This window comes from Nestor notabilis, unplaced genomic scaffold (assembly GCF_000696875.1).
Source record: "Nestor notabilis isolate BGI_N333 unplaced genomic scaffold, ASM69687v1 scaffold1145, whole genome shotgun sequence".
NCBI classification, from domain to species: domain Eukaryota; kingdom Metazoa; phylum Chordata; class Aves; order Psittaciformes; family Psittacidae; genus Nestor; species Nestor notabilis.
In genome coordinates, this window is record NW_009929789.1 from 121,836 (window position 1) to 146,494 (window position 24,659).

The 24,659-nt window shown below is 42.9% G+C and overlaps 1 protein-coding gene across 1 annotated transcript in view; it reads right to left on the minus strand.

Annotated features, from left to right (window-relative positions):
• SLC4A11 (solute carrier family 4, sodium borate transporter, member 11) overlaps positions 1-24,659 on the minus strand; it is a 76,926-nt gene that overhangs the window by 10,839 nt on the left and 41,428 nt on the right. Inside the window, exons 8-16 of the mRNA XM_010015151.1 lie at positions 19,947-20,031; positions 12,425-12,550; positions 11,544-11,657; positions 10,479-10,611; positions 10,093-10,166; positions 5,432-5,681; positions 4,562-4,668; positions 3,199-3,367; positions 259-432 (exon numbers count right to left, since the gene is read on the minus strand). Of these exons, the coding sequence (XP_010013453.1) occupies positions 259-432; positions 3,199-3,367; positions 4,562-4,668; positions 5,432-5,681; positions 10,093-10,166; positions 10,479-10,611; positions 11,544-11,657; positions 12,425-12,550; positions 19,947-20,031 (1,232 nt within the window). The remainder of the gene's footprint in view (positions 1-258; positions 433-3,198; positions 3,368-4,561; positions 4,669-5,431; positions 5,682-10,092; positions 10,167-10,478; positions 10,612-11,543; positions 11,658-12,424; positions 12,551-19,946; positions 20,032-24,659) is intronic.

Here is a 24,659-nt window from a genome sequence, read left to right on the forward strand (position 1 = left end):
TCCCTGCCGGCTGAATAAAGAGCATAAATCTGTGTTTGTCCTAAAAACAAGCACTTTGGGGAAGGAGGATGGAGCCAGGTCACAAGTCATGCTGGCTGAGGTGGCTTCATTTGGCACATCTTCCCTCTACCTCCATATCTTACAGGCCTTCAAGATGACAGCTAACTCCTCAACCATGTATCCCACTATACCCAAAGGATTAGGGAAGCCACAAATAAAACCAAAGAGATCCAAGACAGCTCCACGGTTCCTACTTACGTCTCATAGATGTGTCCACTTTCAACCCTCTCCTCCACGTAAGCCAGGGCACGGACGTGCATTGGGGAGTGAGGGAAGGCAGCATGGATCCATGGAAGGCCGAAGACAGACAGCCCTGTGTTAATCAGCGCAACAAGCAGGAGGTCCCAGTGGTAAGCTGTTCCCTTCACCAACCTGAAACGAGGTTTATGTTGACAGCAGTTACACCCAGTGCAAGCTAAGAGGCTGCCCTTGCTGAACACCAAAGTGCACTTCCATGCACCGGGTGATTTCACACCTCCTGCCTTACAGTCTGTGCTACACGAACACAGAACATAATAAAACTTGATAGCTTGCTCCCAAAGCAGTCATCTCCTGGAAAGAACACCACTGAGAAGAAAAGTAACCCACTCAAACAGCCCATTACAATTTCATCAGCATTTTGCCCCCATGTTTACTGCAGTCCACTCAAAATACACATGTATACTTGCTAGCAGAGTCCATGTGGGAAAACTTGGGCATCAGTTGCCTAACTACTGACACTGAAGTTTCCCCATCTGTCTTGTTTTTAACTCTGATCTCCCTCCTTCCCCATGAGCAGAACATGTGCTGCAGTAATCCCCTGATTATGTAATGTTATTGTATGATAAGAAAATGGGGCATGAATTCATTAAACTTCAGCTCCTCCTCGGTAGTCAATCAAAAAGACATGCTCCTAGCTTTGGTGAACACTGAGGAACCTCTCTGCTTTGTTTCTTAGGGGACAGGGGAACTGACAGCCTTCATCAAGGAAGCTGATCACTTCACATTCACTTTGCAAGGACTACACAGAGAGCACCTACTAACACTGAAGTCACATCTAATTTAACCTTGCCTCTTTTTATAAGGTTTTCCCCCTTCCTGAATATCCCCATCTCGTACCAGCTGCTCAGATACTGAGAGTAAATTTTAGGAAAAGGCTGGGGGAGGATTCAGCTGTCAGACTTTGACATCTAACTTTAAAGTCTATAGCTGTTTTCCTGCCTGGCCATCAGACAGCAGTTGGCACCCTCACACAACACAAAGGATCAGCTCAATTGCTCTGCTGGCACCATCAGCTGGAAATGGACCACCATTTGCATGTCTTAATGTCACCAAGCAAGCTCTGTCCAATACCTAAGCAGAGACTTGGAGACATCGACGATGCTCTGAGACATGAGGCGCATGGAGCTAGTAGATGGGGCCCAGCACATGAAGATCTATGCCTAATTTCTACCTCAAAGAGTAGTATGTGCCATTGTTTGGACAGCAAAAGTCTTGGGTGGGGTTTGGTTTTGGAACAAAAGGAGTGCTCACCTCCCTTGACTGAAGACACCACAGGGTGACTAGGTCAGGTAGATGCCTACATTGCAATACCTCAAGCTGGAAGGTGCTGACAGGAAGGGTGGGATTGTAAACACACTTCCTGTGTTGGCTCACACTTTGAAAGCACAGCCCCTGCTCATGTGCTGCTTTCTCAGAGCAAAGGCATCTCCAGCATCGCCAGGGTCATCATTTGATTGTCCCATCTGCCCTTTTCAGTGGGCTTTCTACATACAAAGGCCTTACAGCAGCATCATTTTAGTCCCCTTAGGACACTGATTGGTTTCAGCAGTCTGGTAGCACCATGTGGCATACACCTGCTTCGACCAATGCATAAAGCTACACTGAGCTTATCCAGCTCAACACACAAAGATCAAGATGCCTTATCCTAGATTATCTATACACAGCCCAACCAGCCCAGTATTCCCTGGACTGTCCTATACCCTTGCTTTGATTGTTCTTAACAAAGCATATTAGTGTACTTTTAGGCAAGTTTCCCTGTTTTTAATACAGGAGGAAATCACTACCTTTGTCAAGACACCAAGCAGCACATTCTCCATTTTGCTGGTATAGATGATGGTATTTTTCTTATGTGATGGTACCACGAACAGAAGGTGTCAAATCCTGTTTTTTCCATCTCTAAAAACCCATGCCCTGATTTCTGCCTAGTCCTGTAACAAGGCATTATGAAGAACTAGGAAGAACGCTGAAGAATAGTTCACATTCCTTAAAGATGCTTTAGTGGAAAAATAAAACCCACAAAAGTTCAGAAGAAACTCCTATCAGGAAATAGATGACCCAGTTACATTACAGATTTATGCAACACTTTCAAACAGATATAATAGAGATGAGAGGAACAAAAATCAAGTGGTCACAGAAAACCAAATTAGTCTAACTGAATCTGAGCTTGTCTTCTCCCCACTCAGTGTCACTCTAGCTACAGCATGGAGAATATTAATGCAGGTTATGCAAGGAGAGAACCCTCCTACATGTTACATTAGCAAAAGAATCCTCTGAGACATGGTAGTTTCCCTGGAAAAGTCATACACGTTCATTCTTGATATCATGTCTGATTGCAGCTGGCACAGGAACATCAGAGGGAATATTTTAATAGCGCAACATCTTGACTCAAGTTTGCACATAAATCAGACCTATCAGACATTAGACATACTGTGCTATTTTCACCTTCTCAGCAGGAGACTAACAGCTCCAAACACCACTTCTTCTGATGCTCAGCTGCAGCATATCATGCTATGACATTTATGCAGGTCATTGACTTTCATGTTCAAAAAATTCCCTGTACTGCAAGGGTAGCATGAGTTTTAGACTCCTTAAATATCTGTAGACCTCAAACCATACAACATATCTACATAACATTCACACATGGGCAAAGAAAAAAAACATGCTGAGGTGATGAGCTCATTGATGCTTTGTGGTTTTGACTTATTGCCACAATTTTGGGTATTGGGAATGGCGAGGAATTAAGCAGTAGACAGTTATCTTCACCTGTGACAACAGAAGTTCTGAAGAACATGCCCTGATGTTCAGACAAGCTTTGGACAAGGAGTGCTGGGAAGAGACTCAAAGATATCCCTCCAAAGAGGAGTATAAAAGCATTACCTGTTCTCCGGTGCATTTGTGAGTGATGCCACGATGTTCTGCTCTATGAAGAAGAGCATCGACAGGAGGAACCCCAGCCCCATGGCACTCATCACTGACCCAATGGAGAGTGACTGGACTGGGGCCAGCACGAACAAACTCTCAGATGGGTTGTAGTTAAATTTGGACACTGGAAAGAGGAGAATGATATTAGGAGGCACTTTCTTATCCAACCATCCGCATGGACTCAACTAATGTTTTACACACCATGAACTATTGGGAACCAATGCAGCAAACAAGACATGATGCTCTGGCATGTGGGAGCCAGAAGGCCATAGAAGACAGGCTCATCTGGCTGTTTTAGTTTATTTTTTAACTCCATCCTCTTAGAACTTGGCTGCCATCCTGATTTGACAAATTACTGCTACTTCTAGTGAGGCATTACATATATTTGAGCAAAACAAAAGAGGGAAACTTGTTTTCCACAGATGCAAGGCATTTTTAAATTAGAAAACCTTATTTCTAACAACAGTGTAGTCCTCCTGCTCTGTTAATCAACTGAGAGAGGCGTTTCAAAACTTCCTCATATCCAACAAGCTGTGCAAGGCATTTGAGCATGAAATGCCCCTACTTTCCTGCCATTGGAAGAAATCCATGACTAGGGATAAATCACACATGGCCACACATCATTTTACAATCCAACTGGATGGAATGGCCATCACAGAAAAAAAAAAAAAAAAAAAACCATTTCTTATTTGTTTCCATACATTTCCTCACATTACCCACTCACGTCACCACAGGACAATGCAATTCCTGTCCCCATTATCGCTTCCTGATATGGAAAAGCTGATCTATTTGGCCAATGAATGGTGTCTCGTTTTTAGATTTCCTTGTGTTAACTTCAAACTGCGCAGATGCTCTGCACCATTTCACCTAAATTAGGAAAACGTAAACTGGAGACAAAGAGGACAGACTGGGATCATCAACTCTACGGCTGTATGATTGGCAACAACCCTTCCTGCCTGCTAATTATTCTTCCCTTTGTTCTTGGCCAGAAATTGTTGATCCTCTTTATTGTAAGAGATACGTACTTTAAATTACATTCACATGAAAAGGCACGCTGGAATAATTTGTCCAGAGAAAAAACTTCATCCAGCCTCATTTGATTAAGGGGTTTGGATTAATTAAATCTAATACTGAGGAAATCTGAGCTCTTTGGGCAGTGAGAGGTACCCGTGGTATTTGTGAAGTTGTATGCAGTTATATCTATGTGTTATTTCTTTGGTTTAGTAAAACCTTTCTAAGATTTATTCCTAGAATAATTCTAGATTAATTTCTCTTTTTCACCTATCCCATTATTCCAGAGAGTAAAAGTATAACTTACTTTCAATTTCCTTGAAGATATAGGAACCCACAGCAGAGAAAGTCAGAACTGAAATCGGTAAGGCACAGTCGGACAGAATTTCACGTACTCTGGCATGCAAATAAGGGCTGCAATTTAAAGACAAATAAAACCTTCCATCAACACCACACTGTAGGGACAATCGTTCAATCCAGATAGCATTAATGCTCTAACAAGTGAAAACTGAGTCCAATCTTGCAATTCTAAAGAGATACTTGGAGTGAAAAATTAGTCTTTAAATCAGCCTTAAATCCTCTGGAATCTACAGCCTTTGAAGGTTGATGAATGCATAAGCAAAACCCGTAATAGAACAAGAAACTAAGATGCCAGCTAGAAAATAAGTCCTCCAAACACCAGTTTGTGTCTCATTTCCACTTGAGTTTAATTGCTTACTCAAGCATTTCAAATGAAGAGTTTTAAAGGCAATGGGAGTACATCCCAAACTACAGCCAGGCATTTGACACCCAAGAGCACACTGAAGGTACGTTTCCAGTAGACCTTCCAGCACCATCAGTGATTTTTGCCCACCAAAACGATTCAATGCCTATCTGGGGAGAGTTACAGGGGTTCCAACATGAAATACATGGTTCACCCAAAGCTTTCTAACAAGTCACTTGAGACGCCAAACCAAATACGGAAGGACATCGTCCAGCGACCGAACATTTTGTTCTGCTGCTCACATTTTCCAGGTGGCCAGCCAAGTTCATCTCTGGCTTTGGCTTCCACCACCACTAATGGAAGAGTTCCACCTGATTTTTCTGTGTTACAAAGTTAAGATCTAAACCATTAGCGATTCCTCATAGGTAACAGGAGATAACCAGTAGTCTGAGCTCCAAGACTGTAGTAACTCACCTTTTCTTAAACTGATAGAGCGTATGACCAAGCCAAAGGGTACCCAACATCAACATGAGACTAAGGACGGCAGTTTCACGTCCATAATGCACATCATGCGTGCCTGTTTGATTCTCTAGGGACATGGATCTGCTCACTGATGAATTCATCAAGAAGGTGGTATTGATGCCGAGGCTTGGAATAGCATCAGTTGGTGCTTTTTCCAAGTAACTTTCTCCTGTGCGCCCACTGTAGTAATATTTCTTAAAAACTGCACAAACAACCAACAGGCAAAGCATTAGGATAGGTTTGTGACAATCAAAGCAAGTAAAATAAAGTGGTTCTTCCTTGCTTGATCATGCAGGATTAATGTTATGCTTCACCAAGTTTATAGCTCTACCCTCAAACCAGTGAAAAGAAACCGTGAGTGCTGCTTCTCATATTTTTCACTTATTTTAACAGGTTAAACTGATCTAAAGCAACACGTTTGAACTATAAGGATTTTCAGTGCTAATTATCAATGTGATGATGTTCCTAGCACTGGAATCACTGCTCTTGTATAGATTTAACATTTACTTTCAGCAGCCTGGTAAACAAATTCCATCAGCATCTCTGTAAAAATTAAGAGCAGTCAGGCTGCACAGATACTTCAATGGACCTCAAAATGTACAGTAATTACTTGTTCTCCAAGGCTGGTCCAGATTTTAAAGGTAAGTGTTGATGATATGCAAAACCTGGTAGAACATTTAAATTTACACTGCAAATGGAAATAGAGAGTACCTAAAGTAGACCTCTACAAGCAAAACACCCAGTAACGCCTTTGGAACTATCCATAAATGTATTAGATTAGCTTGGAAGCATTTATATAAGTAATTAACAGTGGAAAATAGGCTCTTGCTTTTCAGTATTTAGATAGCTGTGCTCCCATTTCTATGATATTAGCTAGCTCCAAACATATACATGTGGTTTTGGGGTGATTTCACCTCTTTGGGGAGCAAAGGCTTCCAGTGCTGCAAGGAGCAAGTAGAAGCAGAATATGGGAGTTGGGCTTTGCATCCTTGGTGCTCCTGTGATCAGGTGACAGCACATGCTGTTCTCCATGTCAATGGGAAGACACAGAATGATGGAAACCACCACATCAGAGCTTTGCAGTCTCTCTACCTTTCTTCTCTTTAGCCAAAATACCCCTTAAACTTTGCATAGAGAAACTCAAACCTCTTGAGCTAAAAACACAACAATCTGAAGCTTAGGCTACAATACTCCTCATAACAATTCCCCCCAGCCCCAAATAACAATCAATTTTCTCATTATGCAGCAGCTACAAGGAAAGCAGGCAAACCAAACTGGAATTCTAAATAGTTGAAACAAGCAAAACTTTAAACATTCTTGCAAAGCACAATTGGTTCTTGCAACCACCTTGATTTTGGCTGAAGCATGGTTTACTGCTGGTTTGGAGCTCACCCTGGTGTAAAATGCCCCATGTTTAGCCATGCTGTGATTTTAACAGTGGTAATAATCATTTTCTACCACCTTTATGCTTTAAAAGGAGTCCAGGCATTCGACAAGTGGATTGGGTCAATAGGGCATATAGGTCATGAGAAAAACCCTGGTTGTTTCACATTCAATACTTCTGTATATGGATTTATAAATCATAGAAGGTTTACAGTTCAAGATTTAACCTTTACATTTACTCGCAGCAGCAGAAATGAAGAGATCATTGCACTGTTAAAGCATGATAAAGGTTCCCCCAGCAAGGAGCAATTACAACCTCAGTGAGCACTGAGCATTCCTTCATCGTGTGCTGCGGAAGATGTTTTGCTCTCATTTCCTCCCTCCATCCTCACAGCTGCATCCAGCCCAGCAGGACACCCACACCTGCTTCGCAATGAGGTAAACTGAGGCACAGAGCACTGCTGTGACCCACGTACCAGCACAGAACAGCTTGTTGGAGGATTTGTGGTTTCCGGCTCTAAACATGAAAGGACACTTTTGTCGTAACAGAAGTGATTATGGCTGTATTTCCTGGGGATTTGCAGCTGGACAGGCCTAACTGCCTGTTCACCATCTCAGCTGACCTTAAGTGTTACTAAGCCCTAAAGACATACACTGTCACTGAGCATGTGATAAACCAACAGCACGCACAAGCCAGCAAATGTGCAGACTGTATTTGCATGCCTCCGTATTTAGATTTGAACTGGAATGAGTAAGAAACAAGTTACTTTGTTCTGGATGTTGTGGATTTACTCAATTCCCAACACGTAGAATCAACTAGGCTGGAAAAGACCTTTAAGATCACTTGGCTATAATGCAACAATGCATTTAGGGCTGAAGACATCTTTGGTACCCTGCCTTTAGTCTGACTACATGCTCCCTCTCAGGCTGCAATTCAATTTGCACCCACCTCAAAACCAGATATGATTGCTTCACTCAATCCTGGATATGAGGGAAGAAGCTTTGACTTTACTCTTGTATTTTAGTTAAAGCATCAAGAACATGCCAACATGGCTAGTGGAGGCCTTCATCCTGCACTACAGACTTGTTATAAAGTGATTCCTGCAGATTTATAGCTTGTTTTTATAACAGACATAAATGAATCTGGTTGCCCACACTGAGAGAGCAGCAGAGCAGGTGGTTCCCTCGCTGAAACAGAGCCATGCTCAAGCCTAGCGTGTGCTCAAGTTCCCTCCAACAACATTAACTCACTTTGTTTGCTTCAGCCAGTTCACCATCATTTCCTGCAGAGTGCAGATGTCAAGATCAAACAAACACAGCTCTGGTGGCTGGGCCACATGGCAAAAACAAAGTGTCACTGTGAATGCACATGGCTTGATTCCTCTATAGTATCATATCCCTCCCCCCTTCTTTCCTGCATGAGTATCTTGCAAATAAAAAAATGAGGCTATGAACAGACTGAGAAAAACATATCTGGACAAGTGAAAGGCACTAAGGAAGCCCAAAGTTGCTAGCCATAGCCAGAACACACTGAGCAGCATGGAGAAGGTACCAGCTTTCTCTTTCTGCTTAACTGCTCAACTGTAGCTCTGAGTGGGAGAAGGAGGAGGCAGCAGCAGCCATCACCTCCTGCTACAAAACAGGAGTGAAAGATGACCGATGAGCATGCAGTCATGGTCTGCACTGTTATGTGTTTGAATATGAGCACTGAGAGGGTTAAGGATAGTCTGTTCCTGGCAGCATCAGTACCCTTCATCTGGGAACACAGCTGGATCTGGGGTCTCATCTGTTGGTGTACTGATAATCCCAGATGCAGCTGAAGCCAGCATGAGCTGGCAAATGGCTGGAGTGTTGGTTAGATCTCATTACCATTGTTCCTACAAATTCAGCCCTTCCCAAGTACAAGGGAGAATGGCACTAATTCACTAATTACACTAATTAACCTCCAGAATCCTCTCCTGTCCCTACTGCAATATTCTTGCATTGAGCAAATACTCACGTGTTACTTGCATGTTCCTGGAAATCTGGCAGCTGAGATCAATGGATGCTTTCTGTACCTTTAACCTGCATTCTATGCCCCTGCTATGGGAAATCAGCTCTCTCCTGCAGAAGCACTGTGAGCATTTGCAGTTGCTCATTTTTACAGAGCAGCTGAATGTTCTGTGGAGGAACACCTAAATGCCACAGGGACACTGTCCCATACCTCCAGAACAGGGCACTAACAGTACACATTAAGCAAAGTTCACAGCTATATAGTGAGCAAGGAAAAAGCAAAGTATCTCCTTCACCAAGCTTTGTCTAAAGAAAGCGTAGCTGAAAGATGCAGGTGTTCTGCAGAGTTAAAACCCCTCTGATTGCACAATCAAAGCACATATAAGCCAAATTAAGGATTCCCAGTGAAGTGAGGAAGTATCTCAACAAATTCCTTTGCAGTGTCAAACCTCTTTGAAGGTGCTCTCATTGCATGCAAGACACCATAATGAGACAAGCCTGAGTATCTGGAAAACAGGAGATGTGCTCCATGTTTAGGTAAGCCCAAGCCTGGCTAACCTTAGGTCACAAGAAATAAGGAATGTAGACTTTGACAACTTCTCACTGGGATGAACAGAAAGATTGCCAACCACATGGCATTTCTGTTAGCATCTTTCACCTTCACAAATACATCCTTCCAATCCTGATGGGAAGAGAGGTACCAGAGAAACTTGTTAAACCTCAAGACTGCTCACCTAGAACTTAACTAATAAGGACCAAGTGACTGGAAGGGTAGAAAAGCTTTAGGAGCATGCTGGAAGGCACTGAAGTCCTCATGCTGCCATCAAAGAAAGGTCTCAGAGCTCATGTAAGAACAGGTAATCTCAACCCGTGTAGTTTCAATAATGTGGTGAGGAAAAAGGTCTAGATGCCCTGCATTTAAAGTGGACTTTTTTTTTTGCCAGGACCAAAGAGACTGGTATCAGAAGACTTTCACAGTAACATTACTATGGTTTCTCCATTCAGTAAGACACTAAACTTATCTCAGCTAACTGAAATTAGAGCCGATAGAAATTCTGAGCATCCAGGTAAACTGCTGACAAAGAGCTGCTACAATCTCACACTGATTTAGTTTTCCCCTGAAGACCCTGAATGAACATGGAACAAGCAAACATCATGCATATTTACAGCCTTGCATTTCTCTTTGACAAGGAAGCAAAGCAGAGATCTGCATTGAAAAACATTGTTGGAAAACTTACCTTTAATGATGCCTTTGAAGGCATCAAGCACAAATGTGATGGATATAAAAAGTGCAATTATTTCTTCTGTTGACCTGTGGAAAAAATCCCAGGCATTAATATAGCCATTAGCAGAGTCTGCATTCAACTCCATTCAAGGGAAAATCAGCATATTCCTGCATTTACATGAAATTGTACCAATTTTAGTTAAACTCCAACTCAGGAAACAAAACCCAGTGAATCTTTTAAGAGCTTCTTTCAAGCTGGAACAATAAGCTGAAATGATACTAGCCCCATCTCGCAAAATACATTTTGCAGCAAGTTTGTAATTAAGGAGCTTGTGGAATGTATAATTTTTCCATTTGCTGAATAATCTGATCAAAATATGACTTCTTGAAAATAGCTACCTTTTAAAGAGTTTCATCAGGAGACTGAAATTAAAGAGGGAGTACATCACAAGGAAAAAGCTGTTCCACAGTCCAATCCAGGCATAGAAAGCACTGAAATCCAAGTTGTAGTCATCACAGATTCCTCGGATGACTGCAAAAGTGAAGCATTCACATGTCAGATTAAACTTTTGTCATTACCACCCTGTGATCACCATCTGCTTGATGGCAAAAAGAACCAACTTCAAGACTTTACGCTAATGGACTTGCGGCAGATACCATTAAAGGTCTGTTCTTACACACCCAAGTGAACAGTGGATCAACCCAAACTGTTTTCCTCTTCCCCACCCCTTTCCTCCACTAGAAATGGGAAGAAGCACTTGGAAAACTATTCTCTGCTCAAATCATCTTTCCTAGGGATTAAGGCCACAAAATCAGGCCTTGGAATTCGCTCTCACTGACATTTCAGGATGCTGTTGATCAAGGTATCTCATACGTGCTTTTGCACCCTGTGTACTCAGCCACTGCGCTGTGGACAAACCCTCATGTCTTAAACCTTTCAAACTAATCATAGCCCGTCTGATTGTTCCTATAGACAATGGGTCTGCTCTGTTACACCTCTGGCTCAGTAATATCAGCTTACAACCATAACTGGAAAGCTATTGACTGCACCATAACAGATCAATTAACCCCCCTCCCAAAATAACCCACCACCTGCCATAAGAAAAACCAAACCAAACAACAAAAAACTCTTTGTCTCAGGCTCTTATCCTCAAGTTTGTTAAATGCAGCCACATAAGAAAGCCATTAGATGAAACAGATTTCCTCCCTTAAGCATTTCTTTTCATTGCTTCATCTCTCAAGGTGTTTTTTTCCACACAAAATGATTCCTTTAGAAACCAACTTTAACTAAACCTGAATCCAATTCCTCCCCTTTCCCTCAGCACCAGAAGCATCCTTTTAACATTGATTTAGTAAACAAAATGCAACTAAAGCTCTAATAGGATTTTAAAGTTCTTGCACAAAGTCCCATTCCACCAATCCCAATCCCATCAGTCCCCTGATGTACATGTTTAATAGACTTACCATTGATGTAGAGTGCTAAAGGAGCTGTAGTTAGGAGTACAACTAGAGGCTGCCCTGAAAAGAGTGCATAAAGCAGCCCCCCAATACACTGGCCAACGATTGTCTTCTGAACATCTACAAGAAATTAGGAAGGAAGGAAACAAACAGGATTTTAAACCAACACTTCCTTGACCAAGGAGCATTCATGAGGCATAGAAGTCAACTGCTAATGAGCGAGAGCAATGTTCAGAGAGTACAGAGGTAAGATTGTGAAAGCAAGAAATGATCCTTTGCCAACAAAATTGGAACAGTAATTTAGGAGGCCATCAGGTTTCCAGATGTTGAGCTGTGAAAGTTGGGGTTTTTATTTGATTTGGGGGTTTGGTTTCTTTTTTCCCCTCCTTTGTTTTGGTTTTGTTTTGTTTTTTTTTTAACACCTATTTTAAACAGCTATAAAAACATAACCAGTGTTTGTGGAGGCCTTCAGGACAAGATTTAAACTAAGACTCCACTGAACTCTTAACAGCAGTATGAACTGCTTCAGGGCCACAACTGGGATAGAGCATTATTTGCTATACCAGTGGTTTGGATACTGACAATCAAACTCAGATCAAAAGCAGAGGAGCTTGTACTAGGAAAAGTGTGCAGATTACATAGTTATAAAGAGAACATCACTTAAAAACACAGTAGCATGTATCTAAATCCAAGTCAGATGATACTATCCAAAGTAGTGTTTAATTTTTCTAGTCTTATGAGAAATAGTCATGAGCAGAACAATTAGAAAACCTTCAGCTGTGGGGTTTTCTTCAGTAAATAAAAACTATCACAAGTTTTTATGACCAGAGCTACCCAGTTTGAATACATGGAATCCTGTAACAGATACACAAAACTGATCAACTTACCAATAACTCCTCGAGTATTTTCATCATTGAGTGACCCAAAAGCAATGGATGGAAGGAGGCAGGCAAAATACAGAAAGATCATAGTTGTGATGTATTTCCCTATAGCTTTGTTGTTTCCAATAATACCTAGTGAAAACCATAACAAAAGTCATGTTAGCACTACCCATTTGTAAAGCATTCAAACCCTACTCAAATCAGCCATAGGTACTGTAAGTTCTTTTCATGTTGAAAGGCAGATATAGAAGTTCAGTCTATGCATTAGTCTTGAACATATAGGTAGGTCTTTACCGTTTGATTTTGTACAACTACGATCTTCTGTTCATCTGGGACTAGAAGCAGAAGCACCAACATGCCACCAGTTTGCTTTGACAGACATTTCTGGCACCATCAAAACAGGAAACACTGGAAACATTTCATTCAGTTTTGCCAGCCCCAAAAGCTTGGAAGAGGATCAAAGCAGAAACCATAAGTTCAGGTTTTATAAAACCCCCATCCCTACCTTTTAAATACCAATTTTATAGGTATTCTGGTCTATGCCCCTAATGAATTTCATGATGATCACTCATCGTCACGACATGAAGCACTTCATTTTTCCCTAGGCAGAAATCTGAGGTTATAGGCTTGAATCAATAATATGCTATGCCATGAGCCAATTAGTGCGAGCAGACTTACACAAATAGCACACGAGGTCAGGAATGTCTGTGTTAAGAGTTTTGCCTTAAAAGAGCCTTTCTAAAAGAATGGCTTCTTTTCTTTCTTTTCGATCCACTCGCCCCCTCTCATCTCCATCGGAAAAAACACACCAGGCCAAAACAAAAGCAGACAGAAAGAGAATTAAAGTGTCATAATATGAATTTAAGGGCCTCTGAAGTAGCTTCCCTTCCCTTTCCTGTTTTCAGGCTGATGTGCATCCCCCAGTGAGCTCATATCACACAAGAGAAAGGATGAGAGATGGCTGCAGCTGATATTGCTTGAGGAGAACAGCTTTTCCACAGAACAGCCTCTTCAGAGAGGACACACAAGGGAGAGCCTTTTCAAAGAAAACCTGGAAGCAGCCTTCAACCTGCCTGTGCCACCATCCTTGATGGCGTTCCTACTGTGAGACACTTGGACAAGATTGGAGTTGCCCAATTCCCCTTTCTGGAAGCCTTTTTAGCAGTTAACTCTCACACAGGCATCTGCCTCTAAGTTGAAAAAGTCCATCTAAGCTTCTGCAAGCATCAGTCCCTTGCCAAGGGAGCTAGAAGCTGATGAGTTGAATCAGAGGAGGGAGGGCTTTGCATTAGAGGCTGTTGGTGCAGCACAGAGAATCTGGACATTGTCACAACAAACTAATTGTATCACTGGAATGAAATTTCAGTCAGTGACTTCGGGATCTTATCTAACATCTGCTTTCTGCACCATTTGCTGTGCAGAGATAAGGAGAGGAGGAGGATGCAGAAACCAAAAATCAAAGCTGACGTGTAATGAAAAGGCAGCCACATTAATAAAGGGACACCTTGGGATGGTTCCTGTTCTCAGACATGAGCGGAACAGACAAAACCAGGACTTCTGATGCTCAGCAACCTCAAAATAAAGGGCAGGGGCTAAAACTTGACAAGAGACATCTCAAGCATGCAAATATGAGCCTGACCTTCCAGGAGTCATAGGACCAGCTGTTTCAAGGCGGATTCCTTTCAGTTTACTGTGAAGATTCAGAAACCACAGACCACATTCCTGACCACTCTTGGCAAACAAAGGGCCTGAAATCTACTTCTTGCAGATGAAGCTCTCTCATGTGATCTTGAGTCCAAGAGCTGTAGGCTCCTACTTCACACTCCCAAGTGCCTAAGACCTCAAGAGAAAAGGAAAGACTTGGCAGGACAAGCAGTGGACTGAGTGGCAGTTTTATAGGTAGAAATGGTCATATCCTTGTTCAGAGGACTCTGTGCCACTCCAGAATACCACCTTCTGGACAAAGGAGACTTTTCAACATGAAAGTTCAGAGGCAACAATTACTGAAAGCTTTGAAATCATTCATAAGATGACAGGCAACCAGGGCCAGAGAAGCAACTAATACTAAGAAAAGAAAAGCTCATTTGCTGAGCAGAGAAAGGTACATAAATGATGAGGTGCTTTCTAAAAACACCTTTCAGGTAGATAAACCTTAGCATGAGAGGGCAGAAGGAAGGAAGAAGGCTTGAAGAACGTCACAAAAGCTGATACACAACTTTTAGTTTCAGGTTCTACCCTTGCAAAGCAAGCAGCAGGAATCCTTGCTGATCATGGGGGTCCTTCTGCCACACCGTGGCTGGGTACAAGACTTCCAATACATAGCAGTATTTTTGTTAGTCCATAATCAGTCAAATGACATCCAAGGAGCAAAAAATCCCTCCTGGTGGCAGCAAAATTCACTTCATAATGGAGACAATAATTGAACATCCTCTTTCACAAACATGCTTAATCACTCTTTAATGGCAGTTAAAATCATGAGCAAGTACTGCCTCATTGTACATATTCACCTGAAACAAGCACTACGAATGCACTATTAACCACGATTTACCTTTTGCCTTTTTAAAATCAACGTCTGGCTGAACACATTCAGGGTCTATTTGCAAGCTGGGGACTGACATGCCTTCATTGAAAAGGTGGGCTGCATTAGGATGGCATTTCATCTGCAGCAGGCTCATAAAGCCATTGAACAACGTGTCACTCCAACTGCGCAATCTGAATGTGTAACAGAAAAATAAGCTCTGGGTCCAGCTGTGAAATTGGAGTAGCTGACTATTACAGAAGCAATCCCTTGAAATTAAGGTACATCTACACATTGAAATGGGAAGCAATTATGTTCATCAACGTGACAGTTCTATTTCACTTGCTTCCATTTCTGAAACGTCAGAGTTTTTAAAAGACAAGGTTAGAGTTACAGAGAAAACTGAAGCATTGTTGGCCTCACTTTGCTTCATCAATAAGTTAATGGCCAAGAGACCCAGAGATTGGGACTAAAACTCCTAAAGTCTACTAATTGTACATTTACTGAATCAAAATTGAGACAGATGGCCATTCTATGGGATGTCTATTAACATTCCTTCCCAGTTCTCTGAAATACCCATTGCAAAGCAAGTTTAATTACACTGATCTGCAGCACAGCAGTGGGATGTGCCTATTAAAGCCCTGATTTAAAAACATCACCTTTCAGTGCTAAAAACACACAGGAAGGATATCTGCTCACACGTTTTGAGCATTAAAACTCAGAGCATTACGAACTTCTGCTTAATGCCCTCAAGCTGGGCTTTAACTCGTGTTAATAGCTGCTAGATTCTGCCCAGTTTTCTGAAGATGAACAAAAGATGAATTTCCCCTGATTTCCCCTGAAGTCCTGCGAAGAGTAAATCACAGTACAATTGAGACTAAGAACTAGAAAAGGAACTCCAGTCTTACTGATTTTGGAGCAGAGAAGCCAAGCATGTGCTCAGACTAGAGAGGTATGAAGAAACAAATCAAGGGCTCAGAGCTTTCCTTTCTTCTCTTGTTTCTTTCAGCCCATTTGTCATGAAGTGTTAGTCTCTTGGAAGGAAAAATCCGCAGACAAAACAAGATGTTTTCATGTATCTTTAATGTGTTCCCATTCACCACGAACAAAGAAAAAGACTTCAAAAGCAACCCAGGTCATGATGCCCCAGAGCAACCAACGCGTCTGTCTTCAATTGGCCACTGAACTGTTACACCCAGGTGATATTTTGGAATGAAGGGCTGCAAAGGGATGCAGGAGCTGCCCTATCATCTAACCAAGGGCAGCTGAGGCACTGAAGGGAAAAAGCCTATATACAATCCCTTTGTTCTTCCTCCTCCTCCAAGAACACAATCCAGCCAAACAAAGAGGTCAGTGAGGTGGGAGAGTCAGTGAAGATTTGGCACATGCCACAGTCAATCCACAGTCAACATTTTAGCAGGTTTAAGCTCTGTTATCCTAGACAATCAGCAAAACAAAACTTCCCTTTCACATCCCAGTTTTCCAGTGCCTTCAAGCCTTCCTTCTAAGCCTGCCCACATTAGAGGGAGCTCTGGAGATCTCCCTGCTGCAAACCACCACCGCCAAATCCCAAGGATGCTGCCAGCAGATGCCTTATTCGCAAGAACCAGTCAGGGACCCTCTGCAGGACCAAGGACAGGGAGGAATCCACATCTCCAGCTGAACTATCCACCACCACATCTGTATGTGCCAAGGACACAGGTCCAGTTAAACAGAGGGAAACAGAATAAATCTCAGCTCTCTCCTCTCTTCCCTTCACCCTCCCTCCCCGAGAGGGGAAGGGATACAGCAGAACACAGCATCAAGGCTCACCATAAGAATCTCGGGCACCTCAGATTTCCCCTCTGGCACTCCAAGCACTCCATTCATAAGTGTTTATTCCTCCATGTTGTACCAGGATATACACACTGAAGAATAAGGGTAGTAGCTTTAAGGGGGTTTGGGAAACTCGGAGCCGAGTCCAGGCAGAATTCCTTCCTCCACCCAAACCAGCCTCAATATTAAAAAATTCAGGAAGCTCCTACAGTTTGACCAAGTCTTAAAGAGTACTAATATTGATGCACACACTTGAACCTATTTGACAAGATCAGAATGAAGTTCTGTACAAGCTTTAAGGCAGAATCCCATAAAGAAAGGTTGTAGTCATTAAGAGGAGACTACATGCCAAATGGTGTGAATCCTAACTTAAAAGGAATATTACAGGTGTTCTTAGGCTCAGCATAGTCCATTTGTTCATCTTCAAATGCTCCTGTTGGAAGACACCTATTACAAGCCATACCTATCACTAAAAGTTTAGCAAACTCTCCCTTGACCCTTGCACATTCAGCAAAAGGCACAAGACTTCACAATCCAAAGTAAAGCTGACAAGTTCCTAATCTGTAGCAAAAAAGAAAGAAAAGAGAATGATTCCTTTCTTTCTTCTCCCAAATCATGATGTTTAAGGATAATTTAATGGCCAGCCTTGTGCAATGTGTGAAGACCACCAATCCCACAAAAGTCCAACTGACAAAAACACTTGCTGGCTCTACAAAAGCCTTCTTATTTATCACCCTGTTTATCTGTCTAACCCCAAACCCCAGGATGCTTCTCAGATTGAGGATTTAGAGACTCCAACCATTGAAAAAGGCATCTTTATATTTTAGAGCTCTTTGATGGTGCATGTGTGGTTGTCTGGAGTGCAGATACTTGGATGGCTCAAATCCCCAGTGTTCTGGTACACTTTGAGATGGTCCAGGAATTTCACATTCCTGATCACCTTCGGTCTTGGTGGTTTATGGCAGATGCATTATGTTCCATCTGGTTTTCATTCCATGCTGATCTTAAAGAATTCATCCTAATTTCTGGTTTCTGGGAAGAAATGGCATATACTAATACATATGTTTCTGGAAAATATCCTTTTTTCTCCTCATCCTATTTGAAAGAGCACAACTGTTCCTAAGGTGAATACGTCACATTTGAGCTGCAGTAGTTCTTGAGTTTCACTTGGCTTGTTTCTGCACCTTCTTCTCTCCAGACATTGTATAACAATGCACTGACACTTTTTATCATATACTTGCATTTTATACCAAAATTGGTTTTCTGGAATGTTTGCAATGCTGGATTCTCACTGTGACAGTGTTTTATCACTCAGGGCAGATGTATGATGTACCCAAGGGAACAATTCTTTCAAGCTAGTCAATCTCAGCACCTTGTTTATGCCAAGCCTGATCTGTTATGCACATCAGTTCATGGAAATCTTGTAGACGTGGCTATAGCTGACAGGCAGCTTGCAGAGGTTAATTTGGGTGCATATAAAGCCAAAACATAAGCCCTGAAATGCATTTCCAAATTGTTTGACAGTCAAAGTTGGCCACAGGACCATCATATGATGCTTTTGTGCTTGTGAACCTACTGTACTCAGGATGCCAACAGCCACAGCACATCTGCAGTGTCTCAAGATGCACATGGGTGCTTATGCAGCACTTCTCTTCTGAAGTGCTTCACTATCCCTTTATAATGAAAAGTTAGCACTCCAAAACAACAGCCATAGAGATGAAGTGTCCTGAACCCACTCCAGAGGTATCCAGATTAGCAGCATAAATCCCCTGCCAGATCTGGTGCCGATGGTGCACATGCTATTCTGTTTTGTCAGACTCCTTATCCCCCCTCCTCCTCAACATAGCCTCAAATCCCTCATGAATATAGCATTAGCTTGACTTCAGACAGAGCCTGCCCTCCTATCTCCCCAACCCTCATGAAAATACTTTCATCCTAGTGATTACAAAGCACCTGGAGAAAGCATCCCAACAACTCACTGTGCTAATCCAGCATTTCATCCCATTTTATTCTTTCCAGCAGAGTGCATATCACTAACTGCAAAACACACGGTGGTGGATGAAGCATTCCTAGTTGACAAAGCTGGATCTTTGTGGGAAGCAACTGCTTGGCAGCTCCCCCAGGCACATGGCATCTCCTTCAGCTGAGCAGCCATCAGCTGATTGCTATGTTCCCCTGCTGGTGGTGACCATCCTTGTGGAAACATAGTGGAGGACACACATCCATACCCTGCCCAAGCTTGCTCTCAAGCTTAAGCTGCTGTGGAAGGTGGTTTTGCACTAGAAGACTAATCTAAAAAACAGGGCTCAGGTATGCATCTTATTTTCTTATGCCAACTCCAAGGGAGAGAGCCCTCAGCAGCGGTGCAGTGGGGAAGGCTGGGACACTGTGTCTCGAGTTAAGGAAGGTTTAACAGCAGGAAGGTGTCAGATAGAGCCCCAAGATTCTCCCTCTTCATTTTATTCAAGCTTTCTGGGTTTGGTACTTGAATACATTAACCAGCTCCACAATAAGCTGTGAGAACTGGACACGTTTTGATGTCAGGCTTGAGGCTCTATAATCATGGTTTGCCCAGAAGACTTTTCACAGCCTTTAAGAATCTCTGAAAGGGGAATTTTAAGAGCAAAAAGGGAGAAAGTGACTCTTAAAACCAAACAAGGCCATTGTGGGAGCTAATAAATCTGAAACCTGAGGCTCAGTGTAAACTCTCCTGTGATCTGGCTACAACAGACAAGCTATATCCTGTTTTTAAAAGCACCAAGCTGAAGTTACTACAGCTCAAGTATTGTTTAAGCATTCTCAACTCCCCCAGCATCACCATAATTGCTATTGATGCTAGCTTGCAAAGATAACAGTAAGGGTCTATTAGGCCAGAGCTGAGCAATTAGGTTGCAATGACTTGATTTGTGTCTACACATGACAACAATCAATCCATTTAATTGCTTCATTGCTTAATAAAAATTAAGATCCTCATCTACATACAGCCAGCATCTTCATTAAAGGAACACTGCAAGATTCATCCATAGTGTGCCACGCTGCCTAGACACAGGCTTTAGTCAAAATATGCTGTTAAATAAGGAGTCAGAGAGGTATTACACGTCTCAAAGAACACATTCAATGCACATTGTAAACAGGACATCACATCACAAAAATTCAAGATCAGGCCAATGCTTTCATAAACATTGGCCAACATACCATCAGTGAAGTCCAAAGCGTACACTGGAAATCTTCGTGCAATGTCATCAGAAATCCCCTTGCCAACATTGAGAAACTCATGCAACTAAAGAAAGGAAGGAAGTGCTGTGTCAGTTGAAAGGCTCATGTATTGTTAAAAAGATTAACCTCCTTATTCAATACTGATAGGAGCAAAACTGGTCATTTTGAATAGGGCATTCAAATCTGATTCTGTAATGATAATAACAATAAACTCATTGCACTTCATCAGAAGTATTGTGAAAGAGAAAAATCCCCCAGACCACCCTGTTTTCCTCCCTTCCTTCCCTTTTTCCCCTCCCATTCATGTCTGCTTTGCAGGTGAGGGAGCTGAAGCACAGTGTGACCCACTGAAACCACTTAGGTCAACAGCAGGATTACACCTCGGGTACCCCAGGGTTAAACATCAAATCAGAGATGCCTTTCCCATCCCTTTAGCAAACATACTTTTCTTTAAATGCCACCACAAAAAAACATCTTCCCCCCCAAATCCATGTTAAGCCTTTGAGAGGGGATCCCCAGCAAGCGCTTCCTTCCTTGGCATTGCCATGGGAAAAGGAGATCTCAAATAGATGTTCAAGGCCAGGCTGGACAGAGTCTTGGGTGACATGGTCTAGGGTGAGGTGCCCATGCCCATGGCAGCGGGTTGGAACTAGATGGGATAGTCCTTTCCAATCCCAATTATTCTATGATTCTAAGAGAATTGTCTAGACCTCAAACTCCACCAAAAGATTGAATAACTTCATATAACCAAGCCATAATTACTACCCATTAAAAGACAGTAGGATCATTGTGAAAAGATTCCAAAAAACCCAGCATCTTCCCTTTATTTCTGGCCTGGGGCCCTGCAAGGTGTGGTGTGATAGTTTATATGATGTGATGCTCACTACAGGCAATAAGGAGCTTTTCAGAAGTATATGGCAGCTGCTATTGACTTATAGCCTCCCAATTCTCACAACTAGATCTTTACAGAAAGCAGATGGAAAGCATCAGAGTAGGCAACACTTGCAAATGAGGCACCTGTCAGGTTTTTTTCCCTGTTATCCTCAACTTAGAGAACACATTATACTCTGAAAATCAAATGCACCTTTATACAGCACTAATTACTCCAGCTGCCTCATCTAAAACATTCCTTGTTTGTTGAAGAACTAGACACAGAAGACTGATTGCCTCTGCTAGGGACTGCAAGGGTGGGAAAAGAAATCACAAATCCAAGATTCACATCATCAGATCATCTCAACACAACATGGCCATCTTCCTTTAGATGGTTTATGTGGAAACTGATAACTACTGCTTTAGAAAGGACTCAACACCACAGTGCTTATTTATCAGCCTACACACATTTATTTTCTCATGGGACTCACCTGCTTTGCAGCTCCTGGAAGATCAGAGCCACAAGTAAAACACAGCAAGGAAACCTCTGCTTTAGAAGGAATACACTGGGCACAGCAAGCAATAAGATTTGGGGTACAAAAGATACCTCAGAGGACCAGCTCCTGTATCAGTCACTACGACATCTCATCTTTCAGCTACTTAAGTCAGTTCTGTTGCATTTTCCAATACACCTGTGTTACTTTAGGACAGTTTCAACTCTAACCTGAACAATCAGGATGAAAAGACAGCACACACCAGCCTAACATCTGCATTTTAAGCATTTCCAAAAAAAGCTATGAGCTTAAAACATATTTGGAGGCGTATTTGGACATCAAAGCCATATGCACTTGAAAAGCAATTTAATTTCTACCCCCTAGAAAGAGATTCCAGAAGGCACGAGTCAGCCAGAGAATCACAATAGCTTTAATGACTAATATGTTTACTCATCTCGCTGCAGTGAGTACATGGAAAACAATGCTCGGGGTATCTCATCTTCTGCAGAAGCCACAGGCTCGCTGCTGGCCTGGGGCTGAGTGTGGGGTGGGGAAGGAAGGGGCACTCATGCACAGTGCCTGTCCACAGGCAGCAGTGAGCGTGCAGAAGGGTAAAGCACTGCCCAGCTTCTCACCCTGCAAGGCACATAGAGGAAGATTTTGAGACAGGGGTGACCCAATGGGTTGTGTTAAAGATCCCTAATTCCTTCATGCATTTATTGCTTGCATGTGCGTAAGTTTAGTCAAGAGTGGGGCATAGGGACATCAAGTTAAACCTCACCTCAGTATTGGGCAAGCTGTTTGTTTTGTACAGCTAATCCTCCTCTTAACTTTCCCCTCTGCTCTATTAACCTCACACTCAACTTGGGTTGCACTAAGGAGATAAAAGACCAAGTTTACTGACCTCTGAAGTTACTGCCCTTTCTGGTTTTACTTTTATGCCCCAACCTATCCACCATACGTCTGGATTGTCCCAGCTCCACTCCAGACATGTTTCAGGCTGGCTTTTGCCTCCTGCCATCTTCTGAGCTTGCACATTGTGAGGTTCCAAAAAACCTTGGGAAGGGCAGAGCTGACACTTCGTTCTTGCCCTTTTTGATCTGCTTCCTCATACACTGCAGTGCTGGGAATTTCTTGGACTGCCATTCTCTGCTTCCTTCTCCATCAGTGGGTCAAGTTTAGCTGACCCAGTGGCTTTCCACCCCATTCATGGTGGCACCTCTCTCATGGCCCTATTGTCTTTCTGATTTAATATCCTGATCCTGTGTGGCCTTATCCAGAAGGCCAAAGCTGGATCCCCCACCAACACCAAGCTCAAGGCTTATTAGGTTTTAGGAACCACAGCTCAGGCACCCAACACAAAATCCTCCCTCAGTCTCCTTATTCTCTTCTGCAAGTCCTTCCAGTGTTTTGCCCATGCTGCTCCTAACACACGAGGGAGAAGAGAGAATAACACACAAGGACAACCTAGACAAAGTTACTGAATTTCCACTTCCATTTTACAAATCCTTCTAAGTCTTTTGCCATAAGTGACCATTGTTTAGGTTAAAGGAAGAGGCCAAGCCAGCACTTGGAATCATGGAATCGACTAGGTTGGAAAAGGCCTTTAAGATCATCAATCCAAACTTCACCCCAGCATTGCCAAGGCAATCTCCAGTCTAAACCTCTCCTGGTGCAGCTTGAGGCCGTTTCCTCTTGTCCCATCCCTTGTTCCTTGGGAGCAGAGACCAGCCCCCTCCTGGCTCCATCCTCCTGTCAGGCAGTTGCAGAGAGCGATCAGGTCCCCCCTGAGCCTTCTCTTCTCCACACTAAACCCCCAGGTCCCTCAGCCCTTCCTCATCACACTTGTGCTCCAGGCCCTGCTCCAGCTCCAGTGCCCTTCTCTGGACCAGCACCTCTCAACAGCAGTTACAAAGCCCAACAGAAAATACCTGCTCCAACACCACGTACCTGTTCTCAGTCCTCCCCTGATGTACTGGGGGGATGCATGACTATTTTACATAGAGCAGGGACACACACTATCCTCCCTCCTGCTGATGCTGAGCAAGTACAGCCCAGCCCTCTCAGCAAATCCACACAGGTATCAAATGGACACAAAATTCACAGCCAGAAAGCATCACAACTGTCAGAGGCTCCTCCATGAGCAAAATCACAATTAGATGCCTCAGTAAACAAGAGGATTTCAGGCTGACTTAATTATGACTGAGTCTGTAGCCTTGCCTAAACAATCCTGCAAGATGAGGCAAAGCAAATTGACTGTGCTGGAAGCACAGCATGGTGCGCAACTGCCATGTCTCCTTCAGCATTTCAGCAGAGGTAAAAATGAGCACTTGCAAAAACCTCACATTCACAGAGCATTTGAGACCTATTTCTCTTCCATCACTTTGGGACCAAAGGTAGAAGGGATGCAGGAGGCAGACTTCTATGCTGCCAAGAGACTTTACCCCTCCTGGTCCCTCCCTAGGGCTCACTTGTAATAATAGAGTGGCTCTGGCTTAGGGTATTTATTTCACTGGGGGTGGTTCACAGGTTGAAATTACACCCCTGGTCTCATATGAGTTTGTGCTCATATTAAATGCTTCCTTTCTAGAAAGCTATTACATAGGGCAGGCAGAGGGGGAGGAGATACTGCTGGAGGTGGCTCTCATAGGAACTGAGGAACACAGGCTATGATCTTAAATCAACTCATTTCTCCAGGCAGATCTTTGCTTGCCAGGAAAAGAAATCCCCAACCCAGCTCTTAAGGCCTATGCTGGCAAGGTGGGATGGCGACAGCCTCTTCCAAGAGAAATGAGAAAGCAGAGTGACTACTACACAGGCTGCATCTCCTGAGAGCTGAAGCATAAAACATTTCAAAAACAACAGTTTACCTAATCCAGACCAAGAATGACCAATGCCAAGAGCAAGAGCTAAAGAAACAAGCGTCACTATCTCAGCACTGGCTCAGAACCATCAGAAGCCTGCCTGGCCAAGGCTGCTTGCCCAGTTAGACAGGTAGGAACCACCACTTCTCAGGGCCAACATCTACATGCTCAGTGTTGCATCCAGCCTTCCTGCTCACCAAACCAGAAAATCCTCTACAGGCATGTTTTAGCAGAAGACAGAGCCAGACACTTCAACTGCTCTAACAAAAACTCCTTTGGAAAAACCAAGTGTAAAAGGGTTAAACCTGCTTTACCTAAATTACACCACAGCAAGTACTCTGAATACTACCACCCTGCAAGACCTAGGTTTAAAGAGGGTTTCAGGGCTTGTTCTGCAACGCAAGAGCAGGTATGGGGTGTAGGAAAGTTCAAAGTGCTACCTATGAGCAAGGGGATTCAGCAGG